Source organism: Carica papaya, chromosome 4 (genome assembly GCF_054855325.1).
Source record: "Carica papaya isolate Zhongbai chromosome 4, ASM5485532v1, whole genome shotgun sequence".
NCBI lineage: Eukaryota > Viridiplantae > Streptophyta > Magnoliopsida > Brassicales > Caricaceae > Carica > Carica papaya.
The window spans coordinates 29,169,732-29,190,986 of NC_142312.1; the positions used below are offsets into that span (position 1 = coordinate 29,169,732).

General features: G+C 34.5%; 1 protein-coding gene across 2 annotated transcripts; it reads left to right on the top strand.

Moving 5' to 3' along the window:
- Positions 1-15,611: 15,611 nt before the first annotated feature.
- LOC110820680 (vacuolar cation/proton exchanger 5-like) lies at positions 15,612-21,194 on the top strand. Of its 2 annotated transcripts, none has more exons than XM_088218814.1 (13): positions 15,612-16,089; positions 16,421-16,553; positions 16,660-16,905; positions 16,992-17,059; positions 17,154-17,182; positions 17,558-17,754; positions 17,838-18,050; positions 18,177-18,311; positions 18,771-18,887; positions 18,991-19,044; positions 20,266-20,382; positions 20,634-20,727; positions 20,835-21,194. In XM_088218814.1, exons 2-13 carry the CDS (start codon positions 16,503-16,505, stop codon positions 20,852-20,854), a joined length of 1,341 nt encoding a protein of 446 aa, XP_088074940.1. In that variant the 5' UTR covers positions 15,612-16,089; positions 16,421-16,502; the 3' UTR covers positions 20,855-21,194. The 2 variants fall into 2 exon arrangements, with proteins under 2 accessions (XP_088074940.1, XP_088074941.1); XM_088218815.1 differs by having other exon boundaries at positions 15,612-15,989.
- The last annotated feature ends 61 nt before the right edge of the window (positions 21,195-21,255 follow it).

Genomic DNA, 21,255 nt, shown 5'->3' on the forward strand with positions numbered 1-21,255 from the left:
TTCTATTTTAATTTTTAATTTATAAGGTTTTAATTTAATTTAATAGAAATAAAAATAATAATAATAATAAAATAGGGTAAAATTATTTTTGAAATTTAATTAAAATTGATTTTGGGGAAAGGGTGTGAAAATTTGGATTCTGATGGTGTTTTTGAAAAGAAAATCGAAAACTGGGGGTCAAAATACAATTTAAAAAAATAGTGTCACGTCAGCAGTCACGGCAGCAACCCGGTCAGCAGCCCCAGCCAACCAGGACACGCCGCGTGGCAGGGACGCTGATGCGGGAAGCCATGCGAGACAGAGACACGTGGGCGATCTGCGTGCGCGTAATCAGACGGCCCAGATCCGTTCTCGCACGCACGGACGACCCAGATCAAAGGCGCGCGTGGACGACCCAGATCTCACGCGTGCGGATGGCCTAGATTTGATCACGCATGGACGGCCCAAATCGCATTGCGATGGACGGTCCAGATTAAATCATGATGGACGGCTCAAATTAAAAGAGGAATGTTATAAATAATCGCATCCACACCCAACCCCAAACCCTAGCCGCCAGAACCCTCGCTGGAGAAGACGACCCAGCCACCAGAGGAACCAACTGCCGCCACCCGCTGCCGCACCGGAGGACTTTCTGGCTGCCAAACGAGGTAAAATATCTCCCCTTGGCTCATTTTTCGATGCCGAACCTCCCTGTGGCCAAATTGGAGCCAAACCACCAGCTGATTAGCCAGAAAACACTGCCGAAGTCCAGCGGTGCCGCTGTGAGTTTTCTCAATTTTTGCCTCCGATGAGGCCGTTCTCGTTTTCCGTTCGATGTAATTTTTATACCACTGTGACCACCGTCCTTTTCTTTACAGGTTGACCAGAGCAAAACACCGAATCGCAACTCGTGCCGAAGGAGCCGCCGCACCCGAGAGCTTCACCGCCAGTAAGTCTTAGTTTTTTGGAATTTTTTGGCCCACCAAGGGCTCTAGGGGTGTTTTATCACAGGAACCAATGCAAGTTTGGCTGAATTCGGTCAAAAACGGCCAACCCGAGGTAGATCGCTGCCGTGGGTGGCAGCACCATCGCCGGAGCACGGCGGAGCCGCCGTGCCGAAATTTTAAAATTGGCTAAAAGGGCCCTAGGTCTGATTTGGGATTTTTTGGGGACATGTGCAGGTACCGGAAGTGTGTTTCAGTTTTTGGAGAAAAATTTAGGGAATCTAGGGACTGCCCGTAGGCACAGTGAGAACCCCATTTCAGACTTCAAAACAAGTAAGGATCTCTAACCCTATTTCCTATCACAGCATTAAAGCCTAATTAATGATAAAATAGTATTTTATGAATTAATAGATATGTATAATTGATTAAGGTTGCTAATGGAGCCCGAATATGATATTCTCAGTCAGGTGTTGTTTGATTTATTTTGTAGTTTTGAATGCAGTATGGTGCCTGATGTGTTTATTCTATGGTTTTGTATGCATGAATCACAGTTTTATTTATTATGCTTTGAATTATTGTGAACCCGATGTTGTGTTGCCTTGCTTGGTGCTCATTACTGGTTTACTTGTTGGTGTTTAATTAATTAATTGAGATTAAGAAAAATGAAAAAATGTATGTGAATTGATAATGGATAATGTCGATAGCCTGACTAGATATCATGGGAGATGGTGGACGGACCGGGTCCATAGGGAACCCTACCGGGAATGTGGCCTCTCATATCGGACGGGATATGGAGACTTTATGTGTTTTGGCCGAGACGGCCTATTTCACCCTCATACCGGACGGGGTATTGAGGTTTATGGTTTTGGCGCCCATACCGGACGAGGTATGGGGACTGCCATGGAATTAAGTTATTAATGTGAATGGTTCACGTGTAGCGGGGACCCCCTATGGATCCCCATGGATACTATTAGGCTGATAAAAGAGGAAAATTATTGGCTGATGATTGAGATATAAAAGCATGATATGTGTTATGTTGTAGAGTGTGCGTGATCTTATAGTATTTATGATGAAATTATTTTCATAATTATTTTCATGAATCTCACCGAGGTAGGTGGACAGTAAAGGATTTTATTATTAATAAATGAGTTTGTTATAAATTATACTCCATTGGTCGTTTTCATTTTCTACCAACCTTTACTTCTGTGACAGTGAGGTAGTGTGATGTCTTTATTGGGCTAGTGTCGCTCATTCCTTACTTAACTATTTCAGATCAGCAGGACTTGGTTCCCGAGCCCGTTCTGCAGGAAGACGGCGAGTAGAAGCCAAATAATTTATTAGTTTTCCTTACAGCATTCATTTATAGTATTTCATTTAAGTTAGTTTATTCTTTTATACTTTAATTCGTTTTGGTTATTGTGTAAGAGATCTCAATCATAATCTATTTTATTTCGCTTCCGCATTTAGAATAAATATATATACATTTCCTTTTAATTTCTGGGGCCGTTACATAGATCCCGATCAGCAAGAAGATTATGAGTAATTTACTATCCAGACTTCCTTCAATTGTTAATGAAGGTTGTCCTAAAATGTTTTATTATTCGTTTTTCGTTTCATTTTTTTAATTTCTGTTTATCTTTTGAAAAAGATATTCTCATAATCATATTGGGCATTTTAAATTATTGTGCAATGAATGTAAATATGATCTCTATTAATCGATTCCGCATTAAATTTATGAATTTATTTCTCTTTAAATTCTGAGTCTTTACACATTTTTTATTAATCCTAGAGAAAATTAAGTACAAATGTTTATTTTTTATTTGTAATAGTAAATAAAATTCAAGGTAAAAACTTGTAGGATATTAAAACCAGCTCAATATGAAGGTGATGATCAAAACTTTTGATTCTTCACTAAATTCATGTCTAAATGCAAAAGAGTGAGTTTTAGATTTCATTCATTGTCATAAATGTTATTCATAAAAGATGAGATAATATTTTTATTTAATACATTTCAAAATTTAAAAGAACAAAGAAACCTTAAATCATATATTTATTTATCATATTTATAACTTTAAATAGTACATTGTGTGATTAGTCAATTCAAATATGAAATAATTAACTATTTAGTAGAATAATTAATAAATAATTTTTTATAAAAAAATTATGAACTCAAATCAAATTGTATTTTTGTTTGTGTTACAATAAAAAAATATTTTTATTTATATTATGATTGACATATGTGTATCATCTTATTAATAAATATATAATCTGACTTAAAAATTTAAAAATATAATAAGTTTTATAAATATTATTGTTATAATATATTAAGTATTTTGTTAATAATTAAATCCATCACTTATAGGATTAGCATAAACATTATTATAATTTAATTAAAAATACATTTACAAATAACGCCAATGCAAACTTTAAATTTGTTGAGAACATTACCTTGACCATATCTAAACATTTATCAAATTTTTTTGATCATTATTTTTTTTGTAGCTATCCATAATCAATTATTATACAAGTTCTTCTTTATCAATTTATATATATATATATATATATATACACATATATATAATACAAGATTGGAGGAACCAACCACGTAGTTTCGTATAGATCAAGAGTTGTCCCCGCAAGAATTACTTTTTAGGGATACCATAATTATTAATTCCTACCTCTTTTAATAAATTATATATGATGGATCTACAACAAGATATTTCACTTGATAAAATTTAAATTCAAATTTATATTTATATAAACATATAATAAGATGTATAATAAGATGTATATACATTTAGATGTACATTTTTAAAAGCTTTATTCTATAATTATAAAGTTGTATTATACTAACTAAATGATTTTAGTATAATTTATTTTTTATATCTAAATATATTTCATGTGAAACATTTACGATGTGCATATAATCATTTCAAAGTATTTTGAGGTTAAATGTGTCATTTTATTATTCTACACTTCCGACATGGTAAGTGTAAAGCCCAAACCCCCTACCAGAGATTTTGAGCGTGTAACTCAAAAATAGTGAAATAACAATACTGAAATTTATAATTTAGCAGAAGCAATTAGAGTTTATGATTATATTCTTTACACAATTTACTTAAAATGCTCAAATTACGAGAATGCCCTTGAAATTTTAGTGGAAAAAGTAAAAGAGAAAACAAATATAATTAACATATACTCGAAACTGACGAAATGGAAGAGACAATCTTTTAATTAGTTTCTGATTGTTCAGAATCTGGGTATTAGTCGACTAAATATGAAATGATTAATAATAAAGGAGTGAGTTACTAATGTTCAATAAGAATATCAATGTTTTACTACTGATACGAAAAATTAAAGAGTTGTAAAAAAAAATATAAAATAATCAATGGAGTCCATTCTTAATAAAACTCGAATGCTAGTGCATTTATTTTTTCGTTTCACTAAAAACGTCGATATTTTCTCAACTCTCCTGTAAATTCTTAAATGTCATTTATTAAGGTAAGAATCAAAATAGTAATTAACAATACGCATTCTAAAAATATATATAACAATTAACCTTACGCTATTTTTCATAATTTGATTCCTTACAATATTCATCCCTATTATCTTACATTTCCTACCGGTGTCGTTGAGGGTCCATAGAGATCCTCATTACATGTGAACACGAACATTCTCCCTATAATCAAACGGCTGTCCTCATACCCGTCCGGTAATGGGTGCCAAAACACACAACTGTCTCAATACCCCATTCGATATGAACGTAATCAAATAATTCTCAACCCCTTCCGGTATGGGACTTCTCAGCCCTGTACAACTAAGGGTAACATAGACCCCATACCGGAAAAGGTTGAGAGGTATTGGTTTACTCTCATACCGGATGAGCTATTAAAACGGTGGTATGTTTGACACTCATTACCGGACGGGGTATGGGGATGATAAGTTTAATCAATAAATTGGATATTGGGTCCACGAGTAGGGAGAACCCTTATGAACCCCCAGAGGTACCGGTAGGTAGGTGAAAAGGTAATGTTGATGATTATTGTTCCTTGGAATACATGATGAATTATTATATTGATTACTATCTTCATAAGTCGAATTGAGAACTTAAAAGGTGAGTATGAAACTTATATTTTTAAACTAAATGAATTTACTTAAAAAGAAAATTGCTCTATTGGTTATTTTATAATTTTTAACAACTTTTGATTTTTCGTATCGATGTTAAGCATTGATATTTTTAGTAGAATAGTGTAACTCATCCCATTTATTTAACAATTTCAAATAAAAAAGATTAAGATGCATATCCTGAACAGTAAGAAGGTTGTGAATAAAAGTTGTCTCCCGCATCCTATCAGAGTTGTCCAGCAGAGATTAACCCTATAGAATTTTTAGTTATATTTTTATTTATTCCATTGTTTAAACTTCCTTAAAGGGACATTTCTGTAGCCATATTAAGCATCCTGATTTATTGAATAAGGAATATAAACCTTAAACCAATAACTAATTCAGCTATTATTTTATAAATTCAATAATTTTTTTTCTATTAAGTATTGGAACTTTACAATCAAAATATACGTTAAAATAGTGTAAAAATACGCGAGAAACAGTTAAAAAGGACAAAAATCTCACTAAGGGGTCAGGTTGTGGTTTTGGTGCGATGGTGCTATCGTGCTCCGCTGCCTGGTCTTCCTTCTTCGGCAGCTCCTCCTCTTGGTTAGGTTGATTTTGACTGGTTCTCGGTGAAAATTTGTCGAAATCATGGTTAAGAGGTGTTTATCGGCAAAAAGAGGGGAAAAAATCGAAGCTTACTGGTAGTTCTGACTTTCTGGTGCAGTGGCTCAACTGAGCTCCGCCGCTCCTTCCTCACGGGTTGTGGCTTCCTATGGTTACCCTGCATTGCGGAGAAATGAGAAGAACATGAAGGAATTTTAAGCTTATAGGAGTGTTTTGGTGTTTCGGCACGGTGGTGTCTGTTTTCCGCTAGTGGCTGGTTTCCTTTTCAGCCGTCCTTCTTCTTCTTCTCCAGTGGGTTCGTTGGCTAGGGTTTTAGGGAGCCAGGTAAGAGAGGTTTAAATACCTCTCATTCTTCAATCAGGACTGTTTATGCAGGTCCACGTTATGCAGCAGAGACGGTCTGATCGCTCCTATTTGGGGAACGTATATGGACTGTTCGATTGGGACACATGGACCATTCAATTTGGCTTATTCAAAAAATTGACCTGGACCGTTTGATCAATGATGCATGGGTCGTTTGATCAATGACGCATGGGTCGTCTGATCGTGCTTATCCACGAAATCAATCTGCACCGTTTGTGCATGCATAAGTGAGCACGGGTCATTGGATTGCCCTAGGACGTGGATCACCTGCGTGGCTCTCGTGTGGAGCCCATACTAGCGTATTCACCACGTGATGTGTTCTGACTCGCTGTGCTGTTAACTCGACAGTCCTACGTGGCTCATTTCTTTTAATTTGTGAAGAGGCCCTGTTTTTCCAGATTTTTTTCAAACATACTCTCCTCTTATGTAAATTTGACTCTAACTTCTGAAAAGTATTTCAAAAACGTTCGAAATGCATATTTCTAAAAAAAATAAATAAACATAAATGAAATTTAAAACTCTTTTATTTTTATTATTATAAAAACATAAAAATTCAACATTCCGAGCCTAATTCTTGGACTCGAGGTGTTATAACTCTCCCTCTAAAAAAAATTAGTCCATCAAATTATTGCTTCTTAGTCAAACAATTGAGGATATCTAGCCCTGAAGTCTAATTCTAACTCCTAAGTGGCCTCGTCCTGCGAGTGATTTTACCATAGAACCTTGATAAAATGGAATTTCTCTGTTATGAAGTATTATACTCTATTGATCTAAAATGCTAACAGGTACCTCCTTATAAGATAAATTCTCCTGAAGTAGGAGTGGCTTATAAGATAAAATGTATGAGGGGTGGGTTCAAGGTTATACTTGTGCAATATTGACACCTGGAAGACATTATGGACTCTGGATAGTTTCTAAGGCAGTACTAGTCTGTAGGCAGATATCTCAATTCTGTCCAAAATTTTAAATAGTCTGATGAACCGAAGATTCAGTTTTCTCCTCTTTCAAAACCTGGGGATACTCTTAAAGGGGGTGGCCGTAAGGAACACCTGATTGTCTTTTTCAAATTCCAAATCTCTCCTTCCTCTTCTGTCTAGTCTGGACAGTTTAAATATTTTTCTATATTTTGACAATCTTTATTGTGGTCTCATCAAGTTCTAAGCCAATCAATTTTCTGTCATCCACTTCTTTCTAATTGATCAGTGACCCACAAGGTCGGCCATAAAATGTCTTATACGGAGCTATACCAGTACTTGTCTGATAATTGTTATTATATGCGAATTCTACCGGGGGTAGGTGGTTATCCTAGTGCCTTTCAAAGTCTAGAACACAAGCCCTAAGTATATCCTCCAGTGTACAAATAGTTCATTTTGACTGTTCATCTGTTTGGAGGTAAAATGTTGTACTGAGAGACAATTTTGTTTCCATTGCTTGTTGAAGGCTTATCCAAAACCTAGAGTTGAGCCTAAGGTCTCTGTTTGATACCACTATGACTGAAACTCCATATAGTTTTACTATCTCTCGAATATAAATTCTAGCTAGCTCATCCAAGGAATATGTTATTTGATAGCTAGAAAGTGCGAGAACTTAGTGAGTCGATCAATAATTACCCAAAGCGTATTGTGTCTTGAATGTGTCTTAGGCAATCTTGTTACAAAATCCATGGTGATATGCTCCCATTTCTATTCTAGAATTGGTAACGGCTAAAGTAGTTCATCTGGCCATTAATGCTCTGCCTTAACCTGTTGGTATATGAGGCATTTAAAGACAAAGTCAGCAATATCCTTTTTCATCCCACTTCACCAGAATAAAGGGTGCATATTTTGGTACATCTTAGTGTTTTCCAGGTGCATGATGAACTTAGAACTGTGAGTCTTTGTCATGATATCTCTTTTCAACAAATTATCACTAGGAACATACAATCTATCTTAAAACCTGGGCAACCCATCTACAGAGACTCAGAACTCTAAATTCAAACCCTGTTCTATATCATTTCTAAGAGTTGCTAAAGTAGAATCGGTCAGTTGAGCCTCCCTTATTATTTAGATTAACTCGAGTTGGACTATTAAATGAGCTAGACATGTGACCCTTTTCAAGTTTTGGGTTGTATATGTTGTGTGACCTTTAGCATCCTATACGTAGTGACCATTATGTGAGCCAACATACCTGTCTTCTTTCTGCTGAAGGCATCAGCTACCATATTACCCTTGGTCAAGTGGTACAAAAATCTTATAATCGTAATCTTTAAGAAGTTCTATCCAATGTATTTGCTGCATGTTGAGGTTCTTTTGGGTGAATATATGTTTTAAACTCTTATAATCCGTATAGATTTTAAATATTTTCTCATACAAGTAATGGTGCCAGATTTTTAAGGCATGGGTAATGGCGGCAAACTCCAAGTCGTGGGTGTGGTAATTCTTTTCATGAAGTTTTAACTACCTGAACCTATAAACTATGACTTTTTTATGCTGCATCAGAACGTAACTTAGTCCTTGATAAGATGCGTCACTCTATATTATATACCCACTTGTTTTATTCAGCAGAGCCAATACTGGTGCAGTAGTTAATCGTTCCTTAAGTTTTGTAAAACTCTTTTCACATTCTTCATTCCATTCGAACTTGATATTTTTTTTGTAAGTCGTGGTAGGAGGGTTGCTATACTTGAGAATTCTTACACAAACCTGCGATAATAACCTGTTATACCCAAGAAGCTTCTAATTTTCTTGACCAATGTCCACTACTTCCAACCCATCACTGTATCAATCTTGTTAGGATTTACTGATACTCCATCTTTTGATGCTATGTGTCATAGAAAGGAAGTCTGCTTAAGCTAGAATCCATACTTACTCAACTTTCTATATAGTTTCTTTTTCTTGAGAACCTGTAACACCTGAGTCAAATATTGAGCGTGTTCCTCTTTGCTCTTAGAGTAAACAAGGATATCATTAATAAAAACTATGACAAATTGATCCAAAAATGACTTGAAAATCTTGTTCATCAAATCCATAAAATTATAGACACTTTAGTCAATCTGAATGACATAACAAAGGAACTCATATTGCCCATACTGGATCCTAAAGGTCGTCTTAGGAATGTCTTCTACCTTGATTTTCACCTAATGGTATCCTAAACGTAAGTCGATCTTGAAAAAAATCTGAGTACCGTGCAACTGATAAAAAAGGTTGTCAATTCTTGGAATGATGTATTTGTTCTTAATTGTGACCATATTCAACTCTCTGTAATCTATACACAATCTCAGGGACCCATCACTCTTTCTTGCGAACGTAACTCCAATACCCCAAGGGGATATGCTATGTTGGATGAACCCATTATCTTGTAACTCTTTGATCTATTTTCTCAATTCTTCCATTTCGACACGACTCATTCGGTATGAGGCAACAGAGATGAGTTGGGTACCAGACTAAAAATCTATGACGAATTCCACTTCTCGATCTACTAACAATCCTGATAATTCATCAAGGAAAACGTTCGAAAATTTTTGGACAGTAAGAATATCTTGAATGCAAATCTTTTCCTTAGGTTTCCCTAACGTAGAAAAAAATAATTAAGTTAAAGGCATTTGATAATCAATATAGTTACTATGTGTCAACAATATCTAAGATTTTATTAGTTAGTGAAACACTATTCGTTAGGAATGTTAAATACAAGTTTCTTGTGACAACAGTCTACAGTAGCATAATACACCGCTAATAAGTTCATTTTCAAAATTACATCAAATTTTTCTGTGTCAAGTGCTATTAGGTTTACGCTCAGTTTCCTACATATTATCTCTATGATACAAGTTTTATATATAACATTCCATAGTAATGTCTCGTTCTCAAGTGTAGACACAAATAATACAAAATTAAGACTTTCGGGTAACATATTTAAATTTTTAGTAAAAGATGTAAAACAAACGAATGTGAAGCACCAGTATCAATCAAAATATATGTAAGGCAATTGCAGATAATATACGTATCCTGTATCACATCTGGGTTGGCTTCAGCATCTTGCTGGGTGAGTGTGTAAACTTTACTCTACATTTTGAGTCTGGTCTAACTATGATTCCTTGAGCACTCTCTCACGTAGTGTTGGGCATTTCCACATATGTGACAAGTGTTGTTGAGATGATAGAAATGTTGGTCTCTATGATCCTTGCCACAGTGTTGACAAATCTTGTCACGTTCTGCTATCGAAGCTTGGGGAGGAGCTTGAGTTTTGGGCCTATGTCTCTTGTTCTGCTGGTTCAGTGTAGTAGGTGCTGACTTGCGATGCAGAATTGAGGGCCTAGTGTTGCCCACTGTTGAGGAAAAAATGCAGAGGTTCTTCTTTATTAACTGTGTCTTGGCCAAGACCACTGAATAAGTGTCAAGCTTGAAGACATATAGTTGTTGTCGGATCTCAGGACGAAGACTTCATTCAAATTTCTCACATTCCTACCTTCATCTATCATGCTCTCAGGGGAGTACCAATCTAACTCTAGAAATTTTCGAGTATATTCTGATACCGATAAATTTCCCAAGACCAAATGTGTAAACTCCATTTCTTTCATATATCAGAGATGTTCTAGAAGATATTCGGCATTGAAGGTTGCCAAAAATTATTCCCAGGTGACTGGAGTGGATAGAATAGTTTGTTTAAGTTGTCACCAACGTCATGCCTCACCTACGAGCATGTAAGTGGCAATGACTACCTTCTATTCAAAAACTACCCCAAGGGTCGCAAAAACTTTCTCTGTCTTTGCTAATCAGTACTCAACTTGTTTAAAAGTGAATGTCCTTACAAAAGTAGATGAATTAAGTCTCTTATACCTCTCGATGTGGTTTGGGTCCATCATAGGCAGAGTTGAGTCCTACTGAAGAGGAACTAAATTATCAGGTGGCCCTATAGTAGTATCAGGTTATACAGTGGAGACATCGAATTGTACTGTGGGTATGCTGGATGGTATTGTGGAGGAGCTAGGTTGTACTGTGGGGGTACTAGATCCTTTCGGTGTAGAGGTGGCTCATACTGTGACAGTGGTGGAGGGAAATAAGACAACTCTTTTCTCTCCTCCCTGGTCTGCTGGCCAGAAATGAGTCTCTCAAGCATTTTGAAGAGCCGATCAACATCTTCCCGAAGCAATCCCTCTGGGGCTGCTCTATTTAATATGGGCCTTCCTCTCATCATGTTCTTTTACCTATATTTCAAAATAATGGTTTGAGATTTTGGTTGTATTAAATTACTCTAACTATATGTGCAATGAATAGTTTTAAGGAATGCAGCTCTGATTCCAATTGTAAAAGTTCAAACCCCCTACTAGAGATTTCGAGTGTGTAACTCAGAAATAGTGAAATAACAATATTAAAATTTAGAATTTAGAAGAAGCAATTAGAGTTTAGGGTTACATTCATTACACATTTTACTTAAAATATCCAATAGGAATGCCATTGAAACTTTAATGAAAAAAGTATAAGAGAAAACATATATGATTAACCTTTATTCGAAACTGACAAAGCGAATGAAACAATCTTTTAACTAGTTGCTTGTTCAAGATTCAGGTTTTGGTCGTCCTAATTTGAAATGATTAATAATAAAGGGGTAAGCTATACTAGCTCAGTAAGAATATCGACGTCTTACCACTGATACAGAAAATCAAAAGATTATAAAAAAACATAAAACAACCAATGAAGCTCATTCTTAATAAAACTCGAATGCTAATGGATTCATTTTTTGTTTCACTGAAAATATTGATATTTTTTCAACTCACTTGTAAATTTTTCAATACCGTTTATTAAGGTAAGAGTCAAAATAACAATCAGTAATACACATTCTAAAAGACATATATCAATTAACTTTATGTTATTTGCCAAAATTTGATTTCTTACAATATTCATCCCTATCATTTACCTTTTTTAATGGTGTTGCTGGGGGTTTATATAGATCCCCACTATATGTGGACACGAACAGTCTCTCTATAATCAACTAGCTGGTCCCATACTCTATCTGGTAATAGGCACCAAAACACACAACTGCCTCAATACCCCATTCGATATGAGCATAATTAAAATAATTCTCAACTTCTTCTGTATGGGACTTCTCAGTCCCGTACGACTGAAGATAATGTCCACAGTAGGGTTCACCCTATACACAAAGTTCGTACACTTTTTCCCATGATACTCGGTAGGCCTATTTCATTCAACACTATTAATTCACGCATATATTTTTTTTATCTACTATTTAGCCTTAAATGACACGTATATCTATATTTCAAACAACACATGAGTATGCAATTCATATTTTCGAGTACGTACGTGAAATAAACATGTATTATATTGACGGAAATGTATATGCACACAATAGAATGACTGGACAACATAGATTAAAAAACGTTATCACGTTAGCTATAGATTTAAAATGAATAAATTGAAGTAAGTAGAACAATGAATAGATAAATATAATAAACGACTGAAGAAATAACTACTGCAATTAAAACTCAAAATAAGAATAGACTGATTGGTTACTTGCTCTATTAGCAACATTTATTTAATTAATTAAAGACTACCAATTAACTAAAATTTTTATTTATTATTAGTTTAGCTTCAATTTAACTGTAACATAAAAAATGAGTGAGGAATTCTTGCTTTGGGTCAGTGTCCAAAACACTGCCTTTTTTATTTCAGTTCTTAACGGTTCCCAGTCCTTGGATTTATCGAGTTTTCCTGCTAAGATTGAAATGTACATCAAAATAGTATGAAAATACGTGAGAAACAACTAAAAAGGACAAAAATCTCATCGGGAGGTCGAGTTGGGGTTCCAGCATAGCGGCGCCGCTGTGTTCCGCCGCTTGGTCTTACCTTCTCCAACGGGTCCTCCTTTTCGATTAGACCAGGCAGCCGATTCTCCATGAAAATCTATTAAAATCATGGTTAGGAGGTGTCTATCGATGAAAAGGAGGGAAAAATTGAAGCTTACCTGCGGTTCTAACTTTCTAGTGCAGTGGTTTAGCTGAGCTCCCCCGTTCCTTCCTTGTGAGTTGTAGCTTCCTTTGGTTACCCTGCATCAAAAACACGTTAGACAGCCTAGGGCGAAGAAACAGGAAGAACGAGAAGGAATTTCGGGCTTACTGGAGCATTTTAATGTTCCGACACTGTGGCGTTGGCTTTTCTCCGGTGGTTAGTTTCTTTTTCTGCCGCCTTCTTCTTATTCTCTAATGGGTGCGTCGGCTAGGGTTTCAAGGAGTCGGGTAATAGAGATTTAAATACCTATCATTCTTCAATCGGGACCGTCCGTGCAGGTCCACATGGCGTAATAGAGACTGTTTGATTGCACATATTTAGAAAACATATCTGGACCGTTCGATTGGCAATATGTAAACCATTCGATTAAGCTTATGCAAAAAATTGATATGTGTCGTTCGATCGAAAATGCGTGCGGTCGTCTGATCGCTTTATCTTGGAAATTAATGCGAACTGTTCGTGCGCGCAAGAGTGAGCACGGGCCGTTGGATTGTCCTGGAACGCGGATCGCCTGCATGGCTCCAGCATGGAGTCTGTGCCAATGTATCTGTCACGTGGCGCGTTCTGACTCATCGTGCTATTGATGTGGTCGTTACGTGGCTCATTTATTTTAATTTTCAAAGTGGCCCCATTTTTTTAGATTTCTTTCAAACATACTATTCTCTTATTTATAATTTGGTCATGACTTCTAAAAAGTGTTTAAAAAACGTTTAAAATGCATATTTCTCAAAAAAAATTTAACGTAAATAAAATTTAAAACTCTTTTATTTTTGTTATTAGAAAAACAACAAAATTCAATATTCCAAACCTAATTTTTGGACTCTGGGTGTTACAGTGAGTGTTTTAAAGTATAACGAACAAAGGCTTCAACAATACGATCAATGTACAAAATAAGAGAGAGAAAAAACAAAATGAAGAGACAGTGAGAAAAGAAAAATATATCACTTGGACATATTTTTAAAAGATAAGAGTGTTGAATACACCGGGATTAGGAGTTTATCATTTATAATTTATATTTTTGTGATGATTTTTAATTTAAACTAAAAACTACATCATATGTAATTGGTCGGGTATTGACATTTTAAATCCACCATCTTAGTCGTATATAAGATTGAACTAAAATGATAATTCTAACCATTTGAGGGATGTTGGATTTTTCAAAATTTAATTCAATTTTTTTTTATAAAAAAATTTATGTACCATTTTAAAATAAAATTAAAATTAAAATTATAAAGAAAAAAAAACAAGAAGAGTACACAACGGGGTACTAATAATGGTACTTTACATAATTATGATGTTGGCGATGTATGATATATCTCATATTCATACTTTGCACATTATAATAATGTTGAAAATTAAATATTATACGTACATATATATATATATATATATATATATAAATACCATTAATCAAAATCATAGTATCTATTAAAAAATTATCCCAACGGGGTTATTTATTTTAGTGGAGGCCTAATGCGCATAACGTGTTTACCACAACCATTTTTATTCTTTGCCACAAAATTCTCCCTTCAATCATGCATGTATGTATCAATATATGTGTATGCATACACACACACACACATATATATATATATAATATACACGATTTGAATTATTTGTATCTCGTTTTATGCCATTATCTACATTTTAGTTTACTTGTAATATTTATATAATACTTATTGACATGTAAATTGGTTATATAGTTTTTTACTTTGGTTTATTTATAATTTTATTTGTAAAGATTAGAATTTTGTTTACACTTTTAAAGAACTTGGTTTATGGTTTGTGATTAATTTTTAATTTAAATTTGTGGAAGTTGTCATTCGGGTCAAGTTTTCATACCATATAATTTTTTTTTTAATTTTAATCTAAAATTTAAGTTTTAATTTTTTAAATTGATAATTTAATTAAAAGTAAATTAATTTCATACCACATAATAATTTTTTTTTAATAAATCTATATCCGAATGATATTTTACGATCATATTATAATAAAAAAAACATCAACCCTACAACTTTTTGAATCTTAATCACAAGGATTTCATCTCGTATTTTTTTTTTAAATCATATATTCTAAGTATTCAAAAATTGACTAAATTTATTATTTTATTCATCGATAATATTTTAAAAATGAAAGGAATAATTAAAGGGTCAAGGTGATTGAAAAATGTGAAGAATATGATGGAGAGGAAATGAATGGGGAACTTCCTAAACATCGTTGTAATTTGAAAAATGGCAACTTAATTTGACAATTTCCTTACCAATTTTGTTTTAAATGAAACTTATTTCCAAAGAAAAATTCATATATATACATCTACATGTATATATATATATACATATATACACACACAATGGTTATTTGGGCAGCACAAGTTCTATTCAAAGTTTCTTCCTTAGGTGCAGGCTAGAATTAATTTTTTTTTATTGATTTATATATTTTGTTTTAGAAGTAAATTATTGGAAATTTACTTAAAAAAAGTATTTAAAAATGGTAAATTTGTAAGTTTGTAGAGAGTAAATTTGTATTTAATTAAATAGAAAAAAAACAATACATTCAATGTTGTATACAAACAGTATTTATCCAAGGAAAAGAGTCAAATCGCCGTAAAATTCCAAGGACGGTTTTTAGTTCTTTGTCTTCACAGAGAGAGCCGATCGGGATTCTTGTCTAGCCCGTCTTCCAAATTTCAACGCTCTTCCCTTCAAAAAAAAAATCAACTGTAATTTGTAAAATCATCAAAGAACGGATAGATCTTGGAATATTGTACAGTGTGTTGTTTTCAAAACCTTCTGCAGATAAATCTGTCCACTCGATGATGATGATACTGTCTCCGTCTTCCTTATTGTCTTCAAATCTTCCAAGAACAGTAAGACTCTCACCAAAATCACGCACCAGAGGGGAGCTTCCAAAGTAAACGCCGTTCCTGGAAGAGTAGGCTCCTGTTGACCCAGTTGTTTTTTCTTTGTGGGGGGTATATTTTCAATCAAACTCAACTGGAATTCATATTTCTTTTTCTGGGTGTTTCTGATCTTGCAAAAAGTCTCTCACTTGTCGAATCATTTGATAGCACGGTCAGTTCCCTCTCAGATCCTGTGCTTATTGCGCTGCTGCTTCATTTTTTTTTTTTTTGCTGCAAGCTTCATCGGTTACTCTCTATGTATTTATAGATTTTGATTTCTAGTCGTTTTCTTTTAATAGCACTCTGGTGTTGGTATTTCACTTTGTGTAAACAGGTTTATCTGAATCACTTGGTTTCACTTTAATGGAGTTAAATCAGAAATCCTTTCAATTTTTGTCTAACTTGTTATGGTCTAAAAGCTGATTTTTTTTTTCCCCTATCTTTGTAAAACCCTTGTAGATTTATGACGTAATTAATCTCATTGACATTACCTGGTGTTCTAGGACCCTGGCTGGTTGATGTTGAGTAGATTGCACTGAACCCCGCTTGTTGTTTTGATTACTCATGCCTTGTTAGTAGAAGCGCATGGCCTGCAATTCACAATTTGTTGGAATCCAGTCCCAATCACAGCTCGAAGTAAACTCTTGCTCTGTCGTGTTTTTAAATATTTTTGAGATTCGCGTATAGGAGTGTTATTGTTATTTCAATTGTTAGATTAATGGGTTTTTAAACTCCGCAACAGATGGGATCGCTGAACGACATACCGGTTCATGAGTTTGAGCACAAGAGCCATTTCAGCCCAGAAACAGCCATTCAAAAGGAAAAATTGACCAATGCAGTTAAAAAGGGATCATTTTTTGGACTTTTGCCAGGAAGTGTAGATAAATTACTTGGCAGCATAAAGACTGTAATTTTCTCTAATAAACTAAATTTACTTATGCCTTTTGGGCCTCTAGCTATTATGGTTCACAATCTGACTGGTCATAAGGTGAGTTGTTATGTTCAATAGTCTTCTCTTGCTTTGTGTACTGATGTTTTAGAATGTTGTTATTCATTCTTTACAGTGGATTTCAGGGTTGGGTCTTCTTTCTGAGCTTGTTGGGTATAACACCGTTGGCTGAACGTTTAGGATATGCTACCGAGTAAGGATTTCTATCTCTTGCCATCAAATTATTATATGATTTTGTGCGTAACTTAGAAGCTAACTGTTATTTGCTCGGTTATCACTGTGAACAGGCAGTTGGCTTGCTACACTGGTCCCACGGGTAAAGTCTTCCATAACCAAAATTTTGGGTGATTCTGTAACTGTTTATGGGTTAATTGTTATGTTGAATTTGCTGGTTTGTTGAGGTTTCCTGCTTCTCCCAGTTTCATAGTCTCAATTGGAGGAGCTCTGGGATTGTTGTTCGTAATGATTTGAGTCATTTCTTATTTAAAAAAAAATGATTTGAGTTATTTCCTTTAATGTTATTTTGTCCAAAGCATGGCTGGAGAAGCATATTTCACATAAAACTGGTTTGTATCTGGGCAATAAACATGCAAAATGCTGGCATAATTTTTGCTTATATCACATTGGTTTCTTCAGTTGATAAATTATGTTCTGACTATTTCCTTTTAATTCCTTGGAATGAAATTTGCAGTTGGAGGTCTTCTAAATGCCACATTTGGGAATGTAACAGAAATGCTTATATCCATTTTTGCACTGAAAAGTGGGATGATTCGTGTTGTTCAGTTAACATTATTAGGCTCAATTTTGTCAAACATGTTGCTTGTGCTTGGATGTGCGTTCTTCTGTGGTGGGCTTGCATTTTATGGGAAAGATCAGGTGTTCAACAAGGTAAATATTTGACTATCTTCTTTTGATATTTTCTTTTTGTTATCTTGTTTGTTTCATGCTGTAGCTGCAAAGTTGGCATGCAGGCAAATGCTGTTGTGAATTCAGGATTGCTGCTGATGGCTGTCATGGGCTTACTTTTTCCAGCAGTCCTTCAGTACACACACAGTGAGGTGCATATGGGCGAGTCAGAATTGGTTCTTTCAAGATTTAGCAGTTGCATAATGCTTTTAGCATATGCTGCCTATCTCTTTTTCCAGTTGAAGAGTCAAAGGAGTCAATACATTCCCCTCGCTGAGGTATGTTGTCTGAAATATTATCAATGTTGCTGTTTTCGGCTCATTTCACTTCTTTTTTCTTTTATCTTTTGGTGGTTTCTACACTGGATTTTCCTGTCAGCTGTGTGGTAAATGGTGTTCATTCAGGAAACAGGTCAGGGTGAGGAGAGCGCAGATGATGATGAAGTTCCGGAAATATCTAAATGGGAATCTTTGATTTGGCTTTTCATCATGACAGCTTGGGTCTCTATCCTGTCCGACTATTTAGTTGATGCCATGGAGGTGATTTCCATATTGAAATTAGCACTGTAACATCTAATAAATCTCGCAAAACATGTTCTTTTTTCTTTAAATAAAAAAATCTTCCATGGATTAGTATAGTGTACTCCAGAGAAATTGTATCATGTTTTGTTCACCAGCTAATGTCTGGTGGATCCTATTCCTGATAAGCAGAGGCAGGTATGGATACCCAATTACTATGCTCTGCATAATGTTCAGTTGATCCTGTTCCAGATAAGAAGGAATATTTTATTTAACTCCCTTTTCTTGCCACCCACTTTCGTGGTGATATTTAGTGGCCTAACCTTGATCGGTTGTAAAAAGCAGGTGCAGTATTCTAGCAAGAATATGGATTTCAAGATTCGTCCATCATATTACAATCGACGGAATTTCTTATAACTTTTCTCATGCACGCGGGCTGCTTACGGTTTCTGAGCTCTCCGGTTGAATTTTTTTTTGTAGGGAGCATCTGTTTCATGGAATATGCCGATTGCATTTATCAGCGTTGTCTTGCTCCCTATTGTAGGAAATGCTGCAGAGCATGCAGGTGCTATCATGTTTGCCATGAAGGACAAGCTTGTAAGAAATTCTTTTATTTTTATCTTTGCTCCTTTTCAGATGTGCTTTTTCTTGGTTTCTATTTTTATACTTTTTTTTAGCTTAAATATACATTTCTTTGCAGGATATATCACTGGGAGTGGCAATAGGTTCATCAACACAGATATCTATGTTTGGGGTAGGTATTATACATTATATGGCTTATACTTCTAAGAATGATGCTTTATTTAGTTTTAAATTTTGATCATATTTATTTGATTTTCTATTTCTGTGATATATATTTTTATCATAGTGGCACTAATTGATAAACGGGTATTAGAAAAATATTTAAAGGTAATTTTATTAATCACATGAATGTTACAGGACATTAGAATGTAGAGTTCTAATCTTTTTAAGTATTAAGTTGTAGAATCTTAATGATATAAAAAAAAATATATCACAGAATAGAAAATCAAATAAATATGATCGAAACTTAAAACTAAATAAATCATCATTCTTAGAAGTGTGCAAGTACGACAAGCCATATAAGCATGGTGATATACACAAATTATAATATAAATGAAAAATAAGAGTATGTTTATTTTTCTTAATGCATTGCATGTGTGTAAAGCATTTTTCTTTCACAGGTGAACTTCGTAGGACATTTCATTTTCGAATGAACTGACTGTATCAGTGTTGAGTGTCCATGTAGTTTGAATCTCTTTTACACTGCATTTGGTTCACACCTAGAAATTAAATGGAAATAGTTGAATTTATGATATGTATGTGTATTACATGTATATACGATAAAATGTATATGTTTCTTTTCATGCTAAAAAGTGCATGTTGCACAATATATATGCATATATTTGGATATATATAAAGTTATGTATGGCGAATGTCAAGTGGGCTTCTGATGGTTAATTTGAATCATCAGTTTAAATTAATAACAAAGCCGACAGTAGAGGACTCCTTATAATGAAAAGCCTACAATTCTAACATATAAGAATTCTGATTCCAACTAATCAAAAGGAATAAAAATTCTGGCTGGGCTGATTTGGAAAAGGAATAAGAATGCGGCAAATTTGAACCGAACATTAAACTTAGGCTTGATTTGATTTGGAATGGGATTGAAGCTGAAATTGGACAAGAATTGGTCTGAACCAAACATGACCTTGGTATGATTATTACTTCTGCTTCTTCTGATAATGAATTGGTCGTAAGTCTTCTAGCTACCTTGGTGGATACTAAATCTCTATATGCTGAACTTGGTTATTTCGATACTCTTTTAGCCACCGTGCACAGTCAGTAGTCATTTGATTTCTGAACTAAAACCACTTCTGTCTTCTGAAAGAAAGCATTTTGTTGCATTCTCTTTTTGTTTGTTCTCTCTATAATTTTTGTTATTGTCATTCTGCAGGTACCCTTTTGTGTGGTTATTGGATGGATGATGGGTGTACCTATGGACCTAAACTTTCAGCTTTTCGAGACAGCAACTCTGTTTATTACCGTCATAGTTGTAGCTTTCTTTCTGCAGGTTAGTACATAAAATTCAAACAAAAAAAATAAGTAACTAGTGCTTTTGTTGAGAAATACTAATTAAGCAGTTATCTTAGGAAAGGAAAAGAATGAAATCTTTGGTGACTAAAATTGTGGGTGATGTGGACTGCATATGCTTTGCAAGAAACCATTTAAATTTTCTGAAGTTATCAGGATATTTATTAGCATTAGTTTACAGTACAGGTACATTTCTTGGTGGGTAATTTTTGAGTCATGCTGTGCTTGCAGGAAGGTACCTCTAATTACTTCAAAGGACTAATGCTCATTCTTTGTTATTTGATTGTTGCTGCAAGCTTCTTTGTACATGAAGATCCTCCTCAAGGTAAATTTCTAAAAAAATTCAATAGTTTCCCTTTTTTTTTTTTTTTATTTGAAAAATGTTTCGTCATATTACGGGGATGACTCTCAATCATAACTTTGATTTTGCAGAAGATGGGATGAAACCGTAGTTGTCGAAGCGGGGAAATTCTTTAATGGGTGGATTTGTAAAATTCTGGCTCATCATCTGTCCTCCCTTTTCCCACTTTTGTTTATGCTTGTTCGGTTTAGGTAGTAGAACAAGTATCTTGCTGATTCTGTGTTTAACTGCGGATCAGAAAATATCTTGTATGTTTATGGAACAAGGAAATTTGTCTTCCTTCATGTAACTTTACTTCTATTCTTTTAAACGTCCTTCCTTTTTAGTGTTTTATTTTTTTTTTGGGGGGACTCTCCAATAAACTTGATTTTGGCTTCATTTTTTTCAACAATTGTAGACAGTGAAAGCATGGGCTTTTACCTTTCTTCTTCCTCAAGGTTCCAACTTCATTAAACTTTCTTGGTGTCATTCATGGGGAAAAAGCTTTTTAGG